The sequence below is a fragment of the Garra rufa genome, chromosome 9 (genome assembly GCF_049309525.1).
Source record: "Garra rufa chromosome 9, GarRuf1.0, whole genome shotgun sequence".
Lineage (NCBI taxonomy): Eukaryota > Metazoa > Chordata > Actinopteri > Cypriniformes > Cyprinidae > Garra > Garra rufa.
In genome coordinates this window covers 38,069,493-38,089,735 of record NC_133369.1, presented here as the reverse complement: position 1 = coordinate 38,089,735, position 20,243 = coordinate 38,069,493, and the positions used below count along the sequence as shown (strand labels likewise).

General features: G+C 33.6%; 1 protein-coding gene across 2 annotated transcripts in view; it reads left to right on the top strand.

Moving 5' to 3' along the window:
- Positions 1-20,243, top strand: part of osbpl3b (oxysterol binding protein-like 3b) — a 98,591-nt gene that overhangs the window by 63,582 nt on the left and 14,766 nt on the right. Inside the window, exons 7-15 of one of the 2 annotated variants that reach the window (XM_073846682.1) lie at positions 1,318-1,429; positions 1,529-1,632; positions 3,721-3,813; positions 4,191-4,350; positions 6,734-6,864; positions 9,030-9,137; positions 12,382-12,519; positions 13,147-13,240; positions 13,461-13,705. In XM_073846682.1, the coding sequence (XP_073702783.1) occupies positions 1,318-1,429; positions 1,529-1,632; positions 3,721-3,813; positions 4,191-4,350; positions 6,734-6,864; positions 9,030-9,137; positions 12,382-12,519; positions 13,147-13,240; positions 13,461-13,705 (1,185 nt within the window). The remainder of the gene's footprint in view (positions 1-1,317; positions 1,430-1,528; positions 1,633-3,720; positions 3,814-4,190; positions 4,351-6,733; positions 6,865-9,029; positions 9,138-12,381; positions 12,520-13,146; positions 13,241-13,460; positions 13,706-20,243) is intronic. The other variant, XM_073846683.1, reaches the window with a different exon arrangement.

Here is a 20,243-nt window from a genome sequence, read left to right as displayed (position 1 = left end):
GTCCTGCATAACAATTGCAGGCTGATTGGGAGATGCTTACGGGGAAGGAACTGCATGTTGCTGAAGGAGGTTCTGATAAATTTTTGGATTCACCCTGCCATGTCTCTGTATTAGAGGCCCACCTCCTGCTGCAGAAAACATCCCCCAAACCAGGACACTTCCTCTTCCAACCTTCAGTAAATTCTTTACAAATTTGGGCTTCAGTCTTTCCTCAGTTTGACACCGAACTAAATGTTTCTCCTCAGACCCAAATAAATTAAACTTGCGCTCATCACTAAAGTGAACTTTGGATCAGTTCTCCTCTTTCCACTCAACATGCTCCTCAGCAAAGGCAAACTTTGCCTTTTGATTCTCTCTGCTGATTAGAGGTTTGGTCTCTGCTGCAGAGTGAGCTTTCTGTCTAACTTCTCTTAAAAATGCTTAGACAGATCCTGAACCTCAGCACTTTAAGGGAAAGTTCACAAATTAAAATTTGATGTTTATCTGCTTACCCCCATGGCATCCAAGATGTAGGTGACTTAGTTTTTTCAGTAGAACACAAAGATTTTTAACTCAAACCGTTGCAGCCAGTCATATAATGGCAGTCAATGGTTACCAAATCTTCAAGAGTAAAAAAAACATACACAGACAAAACCAAATTAAACCCTGCGGCTCGTGACAAGATAAGTAAGCAGATAAACATCAAATTTTCATTTTTGGGTGAACTATACCTTTAACTGGTATGCAATTTCAGCTACAGTGTTGAACCGATTCCCCATTGAGAGTCTCTGCATTATCCTGTCTTCTCATGCATTTGTCTTACGTGGACGACAATCCTTTTTTAGTGTCATTGTAAACCTGCAATATTCTAGGAAAACACAGATTTGGAACGACCAGCTTCTCTTGCAGTGGCTGAAAGGGACATCGCTTTGGCCTTTATCTGGACAACTTCCTATCCCAGGGTTTCAGTCACCTTAAACTGGCCCGCAATCTCAATGAAAATTGGAGGAATGCTGCCAGTCAAATAGGATTTATCATTTAATTACAATAGCAACAATAACTTTTGTTCTTTTTCAAATATCTGATATACGATTTTATGCTGTGCTTCACAATGACACAATGAATTTATGAAATATGCTTAAAAACAGCTTCAAATACTAAGAAGTGACCTTGAAATTTAGGAAATTATAGGTTGTTTTCTAATTTTGATCACCACTGTATATGTATATATGACCACTTTAAATAGCCAGAATGTTTTGCTTAGATAGGGGTTGTGTTTTTGCAGATATCTTCTCTTTCTTTTTCTCTCCTCAATCATCTCTTTCTCTCTTTATGTAGCGTGCCTCTCTCGCAAAGCAGTCCTCTCTCCACTCGCCGGTATCTTTTACCAGTCAGGCCAAGGTGACCGCCTGGCTCCAGTCTTCTGATGACATGGACAGGTGCACCAAAGGTACACACACACACCAATTTATGAACCCATCTCATTCTGAAAATGCTGTGTCTGCAGCTTTTTAATGCACAATGTTCTTTGTCTCTCTCTCTCTGTCAGAACTCTCTGTATGTGAAGCTCAGCTGCTGGAGCTGAATCACTTGTTAAGAAGTATGGAGGTGTTACACCGCACATACTCCGCCCCAGCCATCAACGCTCTGCAGGTTACATGTCACTCACACACACACACACCAAATTATAATAGTAATTATGAAATGTTTAATTTTTGTTGACAAGTCATATAGCAGAAGATTTAGATAAAGTATTCTACATATCCAACAAAGATAAAGATGTATTTAGTTGAATTAGTATTAGTTTGGATTTTTTAAAGGAGAAGTTCACTTACAGCACAAAAATTTACAGATAATGTACTCACCCCTTGTCATCCAAGATGTTCATGACTTTCTTTCTTCACTCGTACAGAAATTATGTTTTTTGAGGAAAACATTTCTCTATTTTTCTGCATGTGGTGGACTTCTATGTTGCCCTGAGTTTGAACAGTTAGGGTATGTCGAAAAAATTCCATCTAATTTTCTCCCTCAACTTCAAAATTGTCCTACATAGCTGTTTTAGCTTTTTTGTTGGGTGTTTGATCTTCTTCTGCAGTCAGTACTTCTGCAGCGATGTATGGTAGATTTTGAAATTTTTTGAAAATTTTTAAAGTTGAAAGAGAAAATAAGATGGATGTTTTTCGACATACCCTAACTGTTTTGAACCAGAGACTACTCACACACATCGCAGGAAAAATCCTGAAATGTTTTCCTCAAAAACATAATCTCTTTACGACTGAAGAAAGAAATACATGAACATCTTGGATGACAAAGGGGTCAGTACATTATTTGTCTGGAAGTGAACTTCTCCTTTAAGTGAACTTCTCCTTGAACAGACAAAAACTTTAAAAGAGCTGCCCTCAAAAAAGGCCAGTCTTAGTCCCTCAGGCAGTGGTCCAGCTGTGCCTGTGGATGCTGTTAATGTTCTTGCCTTCGGCCCGACTGACAAACAGGCATTCAGTTGATAGCACAATTTCAGAAGTATAGCCATGATGAGTTTTGCAGTCCTAAATCAAATTATTCCACATAACCGCTGCCACAGATGAGCTATAATTCAGAAAACTGCCAAATGGGCTGCCTTATTTTATTACAACTGCTGTTTGCTTTGGCTCCTGTGAATGTAAATGTTGTCTTCGACTAGTTCGCAGGTTTTTATTTTGTGTCATCTGGCAGACAAATAAATGGAAGATCTGAGTGCTAAGTAATATGGAGAGAGTACACCTTTTTGATTTACATATAATGCTGGTATTGTAACAATACAAAGCTGGTCAAAAATCAGCAGACTTGGCCAATAAACAATAGATGGCCAATATTCAATATTATTTTGTATAAATAAATAAAAATAATGTATATAATATAATGTATATTATGATAGTGGATATTTTTTTTAGATTTGCTAAAGATTACAATTAATATTAGCTGTTAAAATACAAGTGTGTTTAATATGTACTTATATATGAATATACAGTTGAAGTCAAGAGTTTACATACACAATGTAAATTATTATTCCAAAATAAGAGAGATCATGCAAAATGCATGTTATTTTTATTTAGTACTGACCTCAATAAGATATTTCACATAAAAGATGTTTACATGTAGTCCACAAGAGAAAATAATAGTTGAATTTATAAAAATGACCCTGTTCAAAAGTTTACATACACTTGATTCATAATACTGAATGATCCACAGCTGTGTTTTTTGTTGTTGTTGTTGTTGTTTAGTGATAATTGTTCATAAGTCCCTTGTTTGTCCTGAACAGTTAAACGTCCCACTGTTCTTCAGGTCTCACAATTTCTTTGGTTTTTCAGAATGTTTGTGTATTTAAACCCTTTCCAACAATGACGATATGATTTTGAGCCATCTTTTCACACTGTGGACAACTGAGGGACTCAAATGCAACTATTACAGAAGGTTCAAATGATCACTGATGCACTGAACACAATGCAATTAAGAGAAAATAATTTGAAGATCAGTGTAAATTTCACTTATTTTGTCTTCTGGGAAACATCTTCTGTAGCTTATTTTAGGCAAAAATAAGAATTCTGTTCAAAAGTTTTCACCCCTGGTTCCTAATTCATAGCTTTTCTGGAGCATCAGTTTGAACCTTCTGCAATAGCTGCATATGAGTATGTATTATGGGAATAATAGGAAGTTTAAAAAAAAGCAATAATAAAAAGTTTCAGTATCGTCTATTTTGTGTAGGCTTCAACATACGACAGCCCCAAAAAAGAAAAGAGACATCCCAGAAAATGGCGTCCCAAGAATTATGGGAAAGACAACAAAACAACCCTGCAGGTGATCCATGACCTTCTACTTGCAGCCTGATATTAAAACATAAAACCACCTTTAAAAAAAGGCTTTGTGTAGCGTACAAGGCGGTTATGAATCACTCCATGAACACTTCAAATTACTGGAGAGCTATGCAATTTTAATGACAAATTAATGTTTTATTAAACTGACTTGCTAATGTATTACATGCATGAATAGTGTGTTGACAATGATAGTCACGCCTCCCTTTGTGGTCCCTTAAGAATTACACAAAGGACCATTAAGTATTACAGCATGCAAGAGAAATTTCCTGTCATGTTTTCCCAGGCCATTTAATTTGCAGTGTTCTCTGTGCCAAAGTGAATGGCACCACCATTGACCTGGTATTTTCTCCTATTTTTTAGGTTCCAAGCTGTATCTCTTCAGGCTCTATCCGTCTCCATGCATCCAATCCCAACCTTTCCTCAGTAGACCTAACCAATGAGAAGACTTACCATGAACCTCTGGACTCACCTATTGATGTGTCCAAACTGCAGGAGGACTTCTGCCGTGTCGCAAACAACCGTGAGTTCTGCTACAAAAAAACAAATGATGCCTTATCATTCCCCACTCTAAATCCTACATTTTTGGCTCAGAATGTCTTATTTGCATATAAAATACATGTCATCAGGAGGAAATTGCTGAGGGACGAGCTAAAACCCGGGAGAATGCAACAGATGTTGATTGCAAATGTTTTCTTGCACTTTATTTTCATCAGAATTGTGAAAATCAGTATCTCATTGTCAGATTACCCAGCTGTTCCTTTAATACAGGTCAAAAGGTTGCATTGGACAATTTTAAAACCTCTCTAGATGAGATGAGCAACAATTATAGTATACTGAAATACTAAAAACAGCTTAAGTTTCCATGCATGGTTTGCTGCTGTTCTAGATTATGGACTACTATGGAATTTCTAGTGTATTCTGATGATCAAATGTACTATATCTAGCTGATTATACTAGTTATAAGCTGTAGGGATACCAGCACAGAATTTCAAGCACTTCATTGAAATATAGTAGTCTATTTAAATTTATCCATTTAAAGGATTTGATGGCTCCAGACCTGCAGACTGAGTGTGAATTGAAATGGAAAATCCGCTATTTTCTGCAGGTGGTCAGTCACTGAATTATGCAATCAGCGAAATTCAAATAATAAAACCTCTAAGTACAGTATGGCTGTTTATTACTGCTGTTTCTCTAATGCTGTTTCATTTTTACTGTTTCAAGTTGCTGATTAAGGCTTGACATAAATGTTCCTGCTAATACAAGACACATGATATACAGCTTTAAATTAATGTGTGTGTGTTTTTGTAGTGTTAAAAACTTCCACAGTGTCTGGGAGCTCCAGCATTTCGCCTGAGTTACTAAAACTCAATGAATATTTCACTTTTTATTGGGTCAAAGTTAACACCTTAAAGCATGTGATTAATAATTCAATTTATGTAAATATTTTTCTTCAAGGCTGTTTATTTGAAAAAAAAAAAAAAAAAAACAGAAAAATTGTAATATTGTGAAATATTATTGCAATTTAAAATAGTGGTTTTCTATTTTAATATACTTTAAAATAGAATTTATTCCTGTGAAGCAAAGCTGTATTTTCAGCATCGTTACTCCAGTCTTCAGTGCCACACTCATCATTCTAATATGTTCAATCTAATATATTTTTATATCAATGTTGGAAACAGTTGTGCTGCTTAATATTTTTTGGAACCTATGATTCTTTTTTCCAGATTCTTTGATGAATTAAACATTAAAAAGAAAAGCATTTATTCAAAATAGATATATTTCCTAATAATATACACTACCGTTCAAATTTTGCTGTCAGTCATTTCTTTCTTTCTTTCTTTCTTTCTTTCTTTCTTTCTTTCTTTCTTTCTTTCTTTCTTTCTTTCTTTCTTTCTTTGAAAGAAAACAATTTTAATCCAGCAACAAGGATGTGCTAAACTGATAAAAAGTGATAGTAAAGACTTGTATTGTTAGAAAAGACTTCTATTTTGAATAAATGCTGTTCTTTTTAACTTTTTATTCATCAAAGAATCCTGAAAAGGTATCACAGATTCCAAAAGCATAATATTAGCATATTAATGTTTTCTGAAGGATCATGAGACACTGAAGACTGGAGTAATGGCTGATGAAAATTCAGCTTTGCATCAGAAATAAATGATATTTTAAAGTTTATTACAAAACTGTTGTTTTAAATTGCAACAATATTTCATAGTAGTACTGTTTTTTCTGTATTTTTGATTAAATTAAAGGAACTTTATTGAGCATAAGACACTTTAAAAAAATAATATTAATAATGTTTCGTCTTCTCATTTTAGGTTTCTTAATTTATGTTTCTCATTTAGGTTTTAGTTAAAATACAAAAAATAGGATGTTAACCTCCTTGCTAATAAGAGCAGAACTCAGTTCAAGTGCTCAAATTTATATTCACCAAGAAGATACTGAAGAACTAAACTTTGGCGAAACCATGTTCAACAAGCTGTTCGTTATTTCTCTAAAGAATTAAAGTAATATCAACCTTTTTCTGTTATAAGCTCTAGTACGTTTTCACCGTTAACTGCGCACACTTCATGTTTCCTTGCTACCATAGCAACTTTTAAAATCACTCTTATGATCTGCATCAGCAGCAGGTTCTAGAGGCCAAAGCAGCACATGAAACTTGCCCTGATGTAAGTCATGTGAAAGGGCCTTCACACCCCTGCTATGATAAAAGTGGAGAATGCTTGCACAAAAATAAACATCTTTCTTTCTGACATATGACTCAGAGATTATAAGACACTGCATGAATATGTATACTCCCTTAAATTACAAGCAGGCTGTGTTTCATAAATCATGTTTAATAAATCATGCAAAGTGATGATTTGTCCTTATTATATATAACTCTTTTTTTATGTGTTTGTTTCCAGTTCATACAACCATGAAATCAGCCCTGTGCATGTTGACGACAGAGAAAGAGAGACTTAAACAGATGCTGGAGCACGAATCTTGTCCTGCCCCCTCGGCCCAGCTCCTGGGACTGAAGAACGCCCTGTCTTCTGTACGCACACAAACACACATTTCCTCTCTGTGCATTTCCTCAAGCTCAATGCTATTTACTAACAATCGTTCAGTTTCCTGCCTAAATATTCTTTAAGGCATTGCATGCAAGCAAAGCTCTTGTTTGGTGCATGCAGCTCTTACATAAATTAATGAAAGGACAAAGTATAAGACAATATTTAGATGTGCTTTCTAATAAAGTGCAGAGCATCACCTGTGGAAGTGCTATTGTAGTATAATGAGAATGTTGAGCTTCTAATGAATCTTGTGAACAATAGCGTTGACCCTCCCACCAACAATTTTTACATGCTAAAAACAGTCTGTGCTAAATCGGGTTCTGTAACACTGAATTATGACTCATCTTCCTCAGTGAGTCACATTATTGTGAAGCAGACCCCCACTCTAGCACTTCTGAGAAAATACGGCAAACTAACATCTGTTATTTTTTAGAACGGCAGGGAAATCTGTTTGAAATTCACTCCAGCTCTATCTTAACCGGTCACGTTTTGTCTCTTGGTACTTTAGAACTATTTGTTCTGCTAGACTATTTTAAAGGAATAGTTCACCTAAAAATTTAAAATTAAATAACTTACAATCATCCAATCCTGTTTAAAGGCATAGTTCACCCTTAAATGAAAATTCAGTTATTAATTACTTACCCTAAAGGCCCAGAAGTAATTACAAAATAGTCCATGTGACAACAGTGGTTCAGCTTTGATTTTATGAACTTATGAGAATACTTTTTTTGCGCAAAGAAAACAGAAAAAGCAACTTTATTCAACAATTTCTTCTCTTACGTGTCAGTCTTCGATGTGCAATCACAAGAGTGCCACAACGCATGCGTTCGTGGACTATTTTAACAATGTCCTTACTGCCTTTCTGAGTCTTGAAGGTAGCAGTTGCTTTGCTGTCTATGCAGGAAAAAAAGCTCTCAGATTTCATCAAAAATATTTTAATTTGTGTTCTGAAGATGAACGAAGGTCTTACAGGTTTGGAACAAAAATGATTGTGAGCAATTAACGATAGAATTTTTATTTTGGGTGAACTTTCCCTTACAACTTCTTTCTTCTTAGAACACAAAGAGAGATATTTTAAGTAATGTTCTGCACTTTTCCACACAATGAAAACAGAATAAGGACTGTCGAGCTCGAAAAAAGACAAAAGGTATTAAAAAAGATAAAAAGTCCCTAACCTTAATTCAAGTTTAAGTTTTTACACTATTACCTGAAAATCAAACCTTCTGTCATATTCTTATGATCTTATTAAGTTTACATACACTTGATTCTCAGTACTGTGTTGTTAATTGAAGGAGCCACAGCTGTTTTTCTTTGTTTAGTTGCTTATGAGTCCCTTGTTTGTCCTGAACAGTTAATATGCCCACTGTTCTTCAGAAAAATCCTTCAGGTCCCACAAATTCTTAGTTTTTTTCAGCATTTATGTGTATTTGAACCCTTTCTAACAATGACTGTATGATTATAAGATCCATCTTTTCCCACTGAGGACAACTGAGGGACTCATATGCAACTATTACAGAATGTTCAAACGCTCACTGATGCTCCAGAAGGAAACACGATGCATTAAGAGTAACTTTTTGAATTTAAAGATCAGGGTAAATTTCACTTATTTTGTCTGCTGGGAAACATGTAAGTACCTTTTGTAGCTTCTGAAGGGCAGTACTAAATGAAAAAAAAAACCATGATGTTTAGGCAAAATAAGAAAAATGTACACATTTTCATTTAATTCAAAAGTTTTCACCCCCTGCTCTTAATGCATTGTTTTTCCTTCTGAAGCATTAGTGAGCATTATAAAATTTCAACATCATACAGTCAATTGTTGGAAAGGGATCAAATACACAAAAATGCTAAAAAAAAACACAGAATTTGTGGGACCTGAAGGATTTTACTGAAGAACAGCGGACAGTTAAGGACAAACAAGGCACTCATTAACAACTACCACTAAACAAAAAAAAAAAAAACAGCTGTGGATCATTCAGGTAACAACAATGAAAAAGTGCAATGGATTGGAAAAACGCAACTGCCCAAAGAGTTATTGTTTTTAAAATAGATAAGGTGAATAAATAATGACCTGTTTTCTCCTCATTGTCTACTGTATGTTTAATAGTTAGGAGCTCTATGTGGAAACCCTATCTACTGGTTGCTTTTGCAGGCTGTAACACAGAACTCTGAGCTGCGAGAGCGTCTGTGCAAGATTCACGCTGAGTCGCACATCTCTGAGCCCTCTGTCCATATAAACCTCAGCCCTGGCCCCCTGCAGGTGCGTCTGGGAAATATGCCATCATTGTACCTTAATCAATACCATTTCTACAGCTGCCACCGACCATACTTTTCATCAGCATTGCTCATCATTCACTAGTATTTCAATATCGTAGAAAGAATTAGCCTAAGATTTGTCAAGCAAATCGTTTTTGTTACCTTGGGATAAAACCCGTAGGCTTCAGTTGATTTATGCTAATTGAATCCACAGATACTCTATGGAGAGGCTGAGTCAGACTCACTAGTGCCAATTAATCATGTCTCTGGATAGTTTACGCCCAACCCCACTTGCACGCTCACTAACAACCTTATATGCAGCACCCACGCTTCACATGCTATCGGCGATATGTTCCTGTGGAACTGCTTTGTCAATAACCAACTTCCCTAATTGACATTCTAGTCAACATAATGCTTTTACGCTTATTAGCTTGCAAAGCTCTGCCAACTGTCTTTCCTTTTTGTTTGACGACTTCATAACAAGTCATGATTAAAAAGAAATATTGTTTTGTAACTTAATAAGAATTCAGTTATTCTCCCTCATTCTGAATTTTTGCTTTTTTAATCTTCTGTTGGGACCTTGTACCCTGTTTGCTTTGTGTTTGAGCTAATGAGGTGAATCTCATGAAAGCTGGCAAGAAATATCTGGGGCAAATTTCATCTCAAAATAAATACAAGCAAATAAGAATTTTATATATTGAATATATATTGTGTAATGAAAATGATGCTTATTAGGATTTTCATGACAGTAACAGATCTCTGTAGCCCACTGTAATGTATAAAAATCATAACTCTCATAACTATGTAAAAATCTCATTCTCATTACTGTAACCTAAAAAATAATGCTAGTATTTGCTGTTCTGTACTTAACCCTCCTAATTTATTTAACACCTTCTCATACATTTTGCATTCCCAGGTCAGTTTTGACCCAGCGAAATGTAAACTTACAAAACAGTCGTAACTTGTTCTTTTTTTTTTTCAGACTAAAACCACTTTTAAAAGCATATCTGATCAGTAATTAGTGAATGTGCCAACATTTCTAAGCTTTGATTATAACTTATGTTATTACTATTTTATTACTACATTTACAAAAGTCATAACTTGTTCTTCTGACTAAAAACACTTTTAAAAACATCTGATCAGTAATGTCTCATTAATTAGTCATTGTGCAAACATTTCTAAGCTTTGATTATTACTATGTTATTACTATTTTATTACTACATTTACAAAAGTCATAACTTGTTCTTCTGACTAAAAACACTTTTAAAAACATCTGATCAGTAATGTCTCATTAATTAGTGAATGTGCAAACATTTCTAAGCTTTGATTATTACTATGTTATTGCTATTTTATTACTACATTTACAAAACAGTCATAACTTGTTCTTTTTTCTAACTAAAACCACTTTTAAAAGCATATCTGATCAGTAATTTCTTATTAATTAGTGAATGAAGCAAACATTTCTAAGCTTTGATTATTACTATGTTATTGCTATTTTATTACTACATTTACAAAACAGTCATAACTTATTTTTTCTGACTAAAACCACTTTTAAAAACATATCTGATCAGTAATTTCTTATTAATTAGTGAATGAAGCAAACATTTCTAAGCTTTGATTATTACTATGTTATTACTATTTTATTACTATATTCACTTTGGACTGTAGTTTAAGTTTATTTGTTGTATATTTTGTCTGTTTATAGTTTCTTTGTGCATGCATATCCCATGTTAAAAGTGTGATATAAGAAAAATGCTAAATACATATTACAAAACAATTTTTTTTGACAAATCTAACTTATAGATTAAAAACAAAAGTCTACATAATATCATGTGTAGAGTCTCAGTTGTTACCCAGGTCAAAGTTGGCCTACAACGCTATAAGTATTACAATGTAGATTTTAAAAATAGTAAACTCTTAAAAAATCTAAAAATAAATAAATAATCATGAATAAGAATGAATTAATAAGAATCTTTTAAAAAATCTATAAAAATAAATAATGTGTATTTTCGTATTCTTAATCTATTTATGAAGTTCTTCTAACTCAAATCTGAATTGAACGCAATAGAAGGGATAATTTATACATAATTTATATTATGGCTATTTTACCATTTTAAAAAAATGTATCTGGATTAGAAATACATTTTTGGGCAGATATTGTGCTTAATTGTCATTAAAATATTAAACAAAAAATGTGAAGGTTGTAACAGGCATTATACACTACCAGTCAAAAGTTTTTGAACAGTAAGATTTTTTAATGTTTTTTAAGAAGTCTCTTCTGCGTACCAAGCCTGCATTTATTTGATCCAAAGTACAGCAAAAACTTATTTTTACTGTTTAAAATAACTGCTTTCTATTTGAATATATTTTAAAATGTAATTTATTCCTGTGATCAAAGCTAAATTTTCAGCATTATTACTTCAGTCTTCAGTGTCACATGATCCTTCAGAAATCATTCTAATATGCTGATTTGCTGTTAAAGAAACTTCTTCTTATTATTATTATTATTATTATTATTATTAATATTATCGATATTTAAAACAGTTGAGAATTTTTTTTGATGAATAAAAGATTCAAAAATCAGCATTTATCTGAAATAAAAAGCTTTTGTAACATTATACACTATAACATTCAAAAGCTTGGAGTCAGGATTTTTTTTTCTTTGGGGAAATATAGAAATTAATACTTTTATTTAGCAAGGATGCTTTAAATTGATCAAAAGTGATGATAAATACACTTATAATGTTACAAAATGTTTCTATTTTAGAAAAATGCTGTTCTTCTGAACTTTCTATTCATCAAAGAAACCTAAAAAAAACCTACTCAGCTGTTTTCAACATAATAATAATAATAATAAATGTTTTTGAGCAGCAAATCAGAATATTAGAATGATTCTGAATGATTATGTGACTGGAGTAATGATGCTAAAAATTCAGCTTTATAATCACAGGAATAAATTACATTTTTTAAATATATTCAAATATAAAATTGTCATTTTAAATAGTAAATTAAAATGATTAAATATTTCTAAATTTTACTGTTTTGCTATACTTTGGATCAAATAAGAGACTTCTTTAAAAAACATTAAAAATCTTACTATTCGTAAACTTTTGACTGTTATGTAATATAATAGGAATGTAATGTAATATAATTTTATTTTATTTTGGCGTCAAATATGATCCACATTTTGTCTTTTTGATATCCATTTGGCATTATATGACTTGAAACCATTACTTTTCTTCATACAGAAGCAAGACTCCACTGATGGCTCCCGTCCTCTTGTCCACCAGGCGTCTAATGAGAGCAGAGCTTCCATTACAGAGTCTCTATCGGAGTTCTTTGATGCACAGGAAGTGCTGCTGTCAGCTAGCTCTTCAGAAAATGAGGTTAGAATGAAATCCCCTCTTCCAATCATTCCCACAAATGTACTGCTCTAAGTCCATCGCAATAGGGGTACAGCTAGGCACCAAAAATGACCAAAATGAGTCATACACTGAAATCCATGTACAACATAATTTGGCTATAGTATAGTGTCAGTTTTTTTAAACTATTCACCTAGCACTTCCAAATCAATAGATTTACTACACTTCCTCCGAAGACCAGCTGCCTCTGCTCTATCCTTCACCTCAAGCAGACATTGAACCGAACACCCAATTAGGAGACAGAAGAGGGGACTAATTATATTAAACATGTAATAAGTGCTACAGATGACATTCCACAGCTAAGAGGAACCAGCCTGCCTGCCATTCCTGCTTTCTCACTCTAACTTCATTTCTGCCTCTCTGCCTCACATTGAGGCCGACCTGCTCAAGCGTCTCCTGTAGCAGAAGTAATATGAAAATTGAGATAATTGCTTCTCTCTAAAAATACCTCATGCAGAATTAGGCTTCTGCACTGAAAAAAACTTCTCCACTGGAGTGATAGACACAAAAACACACTGAAGTCTGCTTTTCGTCACGGTTTTGATAATGTGTTTAATTAAAGAGTAATAATGGAGTGTGGTTTCCTTCTAGCCTTCGGAAGATGACTCATATATCAGTGATATAAGTGACAATGTGTCTATGGATAACTTCAGCAACGAGGTAGAGAATGAGAGACTCGATACAGGTGGGTATGCTATATTTTTCCTGAAGTCATTTATAAATCACTGTCATTCCAGTGTTATTTTAAAGATTCGGTGGGAATCTGCATTTGACAGCTGTTTTATAGCTGTGTGAGGGATTTGGTGTGTTTAGAAAAAGCACTGACAAGCAATCTTAACATGCCAGAACTACTTCCAGAGATGTTTCTGGAGTTCAGTTTGCTGAACTACGTTTTTCTTGTTTAGGTTGTGTGGAGAACGGTGGTTCTCAGGAACAGAGGCGGTCTTGTCTTCCCTCCCCCAGTCCTAATACCAGCAACATCAGCCTGTGGAACATCCTGAAGAACAACATCGGGAAGGATCTGTCTAAAGTAGCCATGCCTGTTCAACTCAATGAGCCGCTCAACACACTGCAGAGACTGTGTGAGGAACTGGAGTACAGCGAGCTGCTGGACAAGGCTGCAAACACACAGGACCCGTTTGAGCGCATGGTAGGAAGAGGTCATATAATTGCATAAACCTGTTTGCATATGCAAAGGATTTAGATTCAAAAACACACATAAACTTGCATTATTATTTTAGCTAATCACAGTCGTTGTGCACATTCAAATAGAAAGAAATGTTGCCTTCCGAATTGTGAATGCAGGAAAGGCCAAGAAATGTACATTTTGTGTGCAAATATGAATTCTCAAGTGGCATTTTGACTGTCATTTTTGAATGCAAAGCGCTCTGGTTTCTCTTTATGTTCACATTTGCGTGTCCTTACAAAGGTAATGTAACAAAACATCTCTGAGGAAGAGATGAGAGCTTAAGATTTGCATAACAAAGCATAATACAAGCATAAAAACTACTGTCAGTTAGAGCCAAAACAGAAATCCAAAACTTTTCTTATTATTATTATTATATTGTAGACTACCAGTCAAAAGTTTCTAATGTTTTTTAAAGAAGTCGCTTCTGCTCACCAAGCCTACATTTATCCAAAATACAGCAAAAACAGCACAATTTTGAAAAATTTGTAATATTTTATTTGAATGTGTTTTAAAATGTAATTTATGCCTGTGATTTTAAAGCTGAATTTTAGTGTCATTACTCCAGTCACATGATCCTTCAGAAATCATCCTAAGCTAATGTAATGAAACATCACTGAGGAAGAGATGAGAGCTTAAGATTTGCATAATAGAAGCATAAAAACAACTGTCAAATTGAGTCAAAACAGAAATTCAAAACTTTCCTTATTATTAATATATTGTACACTACCAGTCAAAAGTTTTTGAACAGTAAGATTTTTAATGTTTTTTAAAGAAGTCTCTCCTGCTCACCAAGCCTGCATTTATTTGATCCAAAGTACAGAAAAAACAGTAACATTTTTAAATATTTTTACTATTTACAATAACTGTTTTCTATTTGAATGTATTTTAAAATGTCATTTATTCCTGTGATTTTGATTTTAAAGCTGAATTTTTAGTATCATTAATCCAGTCTGATGATCCTTTAGAAATCATTCAAATAATCTGATTTACTGTTTAAAAATAATTTTTTTATTATTATTATTATGTTGAAAACAGCTGAGTAGAATTTTTTCAGGTTTGTTTGTTTTTTCAACTTTACAAATGTCTTTATCATCACTGTTGATCAATTTAAAGCATGCTTGCTAAATAAAAGTATTGATTTCTACAATTTCTTTCCAAAAAAAATGTATCCTGACTTAACGCTTTTAAATAGTATAGTGTATAATGTTACAAAAGCTTTTTATTTCAGATTAATCAGATAATCTTTGGATCTTTCTATTCATGAATTCATGAAATGTAATGTAAAAAATGTTTTAAATATTGATAATAATAATAAAAATGTTTCTTGAGCAGCATTTTAGAATGATTTCTGAAGGATCATGTGACATTGAAGACTGGAGTAATGATGCTAAAAATTTAGCTTTGATCACAGAAATAAATTGCATTTTAAAATAAATTCAAATAGAAAGCCGTTATTTAAAATAGTAAAAATATTTCAAAATATTACTGCTTTTGTTTATTACTGCAATTTTGGATCAAATAAATGCAGACTTGGTGAGCAGAAGAGACTTAAAAAAACATAAAAAATATTACTGTTCAAAAACGTTTGACTGGTAATTATATTGTTTACTATTAATATTGTAAAATTCACACACACACACACACACACACACACACACACACACACACACACACACACACACATGTTGGGTTTACATGTTTTATGGGGACATTCCATAGGCGTAATGGTTTTTATACTGTACAAACCGTATTTTCTATGGCCCTACACCTACCCTACACCTAAACCTAGCCCTCACAGGAGATTGTGCACACTTTTACTTCCTCAAAAAAACTCATTGTGCATGATTTATAAGCCTGTTTCCTCATGGGGACCTGAGAAATGTCCCCACAAGGTCAAAATCTACTGGTATTCCTATCCTTGTGGGGACATTTGGTCCCCATAACGTGATGAATACCAGGTACACACATACACACACACACACACACACACATCCATAGTCTGACTTATGATGTCACAATGCATTAGATATTATTAGCCTGATGTGATTGTCTAGGAGTAGAGTGATTCTTTTGAAAGCCTGTCTGATCCAGGCTCATCATCATGGGATCCACTGTTACTCATGAGAGCATGATTATTGTTCAGAAACCATTCTCCCTGCTTGGAAATGTGCTTTAGTCAGCTGCACTCCACTGTATCCAGTGACACTCTGAGTACCCATCATTGTTGTGTCTTAGTCTCTGGAGGAAAAAAAGCAATCCTCTCTCTCAGTTTAAATAATAGCTTCAGCTTTCGAATTTTCATTGCACTAATGTCTAGGTCAGTAGCTTAGTGGTTTTCAGTATGCTTACTGATGAAGTTTAATCATGAGAGACAAAGACCACTGGAATTTTAAGACAACATGATATCAAAATCTGTTTACTTAATGTAGACATTAATGCAGCATTCATCAGTGTATGTTATTTCATCAAAGAAATAAACTTCTCCGCCTCTGAAATCCTTGTATTTTTAGCTGATGTCACATAGGACACATTTTTTCCTCAGCTGACTGACTACAGAAAATGTTTCGGTAACACTTTCTATGAAGCCCGTATTTATAATACATTATAAGGGTATTCTTAAGTTATTATAATGAATGCATAATGCATTATAAAAAACCTTATAATATGTTATATCATCTCATGAGTATTCATAAGAACAGTTTTAATGTATTATAATTTGTACTTTTTTGTGGTTATAGCTTTTAAGAGAATGATTACCTCCTCATAGTTATAACGTATTATAAGTCTCATATCTTGCCATGTTTCTCATGTCACTTTACTTAAAGCATACAAAGACCACTTATAAGTAATTATAATAATATTTCCGAAAGAACCCTAAGATCAGGTATCAGTTTAGATAAATGTGTAATATGAACAGTTTGATGATTTTGATGGTACCCTTCAGACAGCTTTTGATAAGTAACTCTGCAACTGCATGTCAACTAGCAGTAATTATTATTATGCTGAATATATGCTAACACTAAATTTCGATGTTTCCCCAAAAGACAAACTATTATGTTATATTATAAGTAACTTTGCAAGTACATAAACATTCTACCTAGCCCAACCATAACCTAAGCCTACTAATACTCTAAGGAGTGTTAGTTGGCATGTAGTTAGAAAGTTTAAGCTTATAGTCAATAGACTTAGGGGACCATCAAAATAAAACGTAATATAATGTAAAAAATAAATGTAATATGATATAGTCCATTATAAATTAAGAAGATTTAATATGCCGTTCATTGTGTGTTATAAATGATCATAATCTTAAAAGTTATAACCTCAAATACTCAAGTATTATAATGTATTATAATTGTTGTTATGATTATTCATGAGATGGTATAACATATTATAAGGTTTCTTATAATGCATTATGCATTTATTATAATGCCTTAGAAATACCGTTATAATGTGTTATAAATAGGGGCTTCATAGAAAGTGTTACCAATGTTTCTAACACTGAATGGAAATTAAGTTGTACTTGATTGAACATTCCTTGGCTATCACAGGAATGTATTCCCAGTTAAAAGATTAGTTCACTCCAGAATTAAAATCTCCTGATATTTTACTCTCCCTCATGTTACTAAAGAGGTTCATGTCTTTCTTTCCTCAGTCGAAAAGAAATCATGTTTTTTGAGGAAAACATTCCAGGATTTTTCTCCATATAGTAGACTTCAGTGGAGAGCCAATGGGTTGAAGGTTCAAACTGCAGTTTCAATGCATCTTCAAAGATCTCTAAACAATCCCAGCCGAGGAATACAGGTCTCTTTTTTTTAAATAAAAATTACAGTTTATATACTTTTTAATCTCAAATGCTCGTCTTGTCTAGCTCTGTGATGCACATTATATGCACTCTGGTTCAATAGCTAGCGTATGTCGAAAAACTCACATCTCATTTTCTCCTCAACTTCAAAATCATCCTACATCCCTGCAGAAGTACCGACCCAGTGTTTACAAAGTGAACATACAAGGAGGGTCAAACACCCTTTATAAAAAAGTAAAAACCATTTAAGACAATTTCGTTTAAGTTTTTCAACATACCTTAACTGTCTTGAACTGGAGTGCACAGAGTATGAATGCGCATCACAGAGCTAGGCAAGATGATCATTTGTGGTTAAAACATGTATAAATATAAATTTTTTAAAGAAAATGACCAATCATTTTGCTAGATTAGACCCTTATTCCTCAGCTGGGATCTTTTAGAGCCCTTCAAAGTTGCTTTGCAACTGCATTTTAACCTTCAATCTGTTGAGCACCATTGAAGTCCGCTATATGGAGAAAAATCCTGGAATGTTTTCCTCAAAAACCTTAATTTCTTTTTGACTGAAGAAAGAAAGACATGATCTCGAATGACATGGGGGTGAGTAAATTATCAGAAAATTTTAATTCTGGAGTGAACTAATCCTTAAACATTACTAAAACAAAGTTTACAGCAATAATAGCAAATAATGACAGGTTTAAAAAAGTAGCATTACCATTGGGATATTTTAAGCTGCTCTTGAGGGTGAACCTGAGTTTTAGGTTTCATATGCCTGTCAAAAAGCCTCCTGGGTGCTGGAAATGTTTCAGAAGAGGACTCGTCCTCCATAAACAAATGCAAAGTCACATTAAGGTCTAAAACCCTCACTTTTTTTAGGATCTAATCAACTCCCAGTAAATAAAAGCATTGAATATGTTAAATATTTTGTTTCATGCCAGATTATGTAAATAAAATGTGACCCTGGACCACAAAACCAGTCTTAAGTCGCTGGGGTATATTTGTAAGTTATTTGTAAATTAAGTAAAGATCATGTTCCATGAAGATTTTTTAGTAAAATTCCTACTATAAATAAATCAAAATGTAATTTTTGATTAGTAATATGCATTGTTAAGAACTTAATTTGGACAACTTTAAAGGTGATTTTCTCAGTATTTAGATTTTTTTGCACCCTCAGATTCCAGATTTTCAAATAGATGTATCTCGGCCAAATATTGTCCTATCCTAACAAACCACATATCAACAGAAAACTTATTTTTTGAGCTTTCATATGATGTATGCATCTCAATTTTGTAAAATTCAACCTTATGACTGGTTTTGTGGTCCATGGTCACAAATGGGTTTGGAATTAAATTTCATATGCCAGATCAGTAACAATGTCATTTCAACAAAGTCTTAAAGGATTAGTTAACTTTCAGAACAAAAATGTCCAGATAATGTTCTCACCTCCTTGTCATCCAAGATGTTTATGTCTTTCTTTCTTCAGCTGTAAAGAAATTGTTTTTTGAGGAAAACATTTCAGGATTTCTCTCCATATAATGGATATGTATGGTGCCCCCGAGTTTAAACTTCTAAATTGCAGTTTAAATGCAGCTACAAAACGATCCCAGCCGAGGAAGAAGGGTCTTATCTAATGAAATGATCGGTTATTTCCGAAAAAAAAAAAAATAGCAATTTATATACTTTTTAACCTTAAATGCTCGTCTTGTTTCGAGGCGCATGTGTAGTCTGTGTAATCTGGGTCAATACAGTTAGGGTATGTCGAAAAACTCCCATCTTGTTTTCGTCTTTAACTTCAAAATCGTCCTACAACACTGTTTCACCTTTTTTTGTAAAGGGCATTTGATCTTCTTTGTATGTTCTACTAACGTGTTGACCCGAATCACACAGACAAGATGAGCATATGAGGTTAAAAAGCATATAAATTGTCAGTTTGTTTAGAAAATAGCAGATCGTTTCGTTAGATAAGACCTTTCTTTCTTGGCTGGGATCGTTTAGAGCCCTTTGAAGCTGCATTTTGGAAGTTCAAACTTGGGGGCACCATACATATCCATTATATGGAGAGAAATCCTGAAATGTTTTACTCAAAAAACATTATTTCTTTATGGCTAAAGAAAGAAAGACATGAACACATTGGATGACAAGGGGGTGAGTACATTATCTGTAAATTTTTGTTCTGAAAGTAAACTAATCCTTTAAAGTAACAGTTCACCTAAAAATTAAGATTTATTCACCCTCAGGCGATTAAAAATGTGGACATGTTTTTTTCATCAGAACAGATTTGGAGAAATTGAGCAATTGCTTGAAAAGTTCTGTGTTTGTAATAAAACAAATGTATACTTAATATGTTTTTAACTTCAAACAGCTAAAATAGCACAGTTTACAATTGAAACCAGTCTAAAACAGTCTTAAACAAATATGTTGGTGGATTTTGATGTGACGGGACAACAGCGAATGGACTTTTTTCAGTGGAGGAAGCTTTGTTATGGATTATTTTGACTAGAAATGACATTTATATGTTAAAAAGCCTTAATGATAGATTTGTTTCTTACAAACATGCAGCTTTTCAATTCACAAGATGTTAGTTGATGGACTGGACATTTTATGATATTTTTATCAGCTCTTTTGACTCTCATTTTGTCTTGACTATTTCTTTAAAGAAGTTCACTTCCAGAACAAAAATTTACAGGAAATGTATTCACC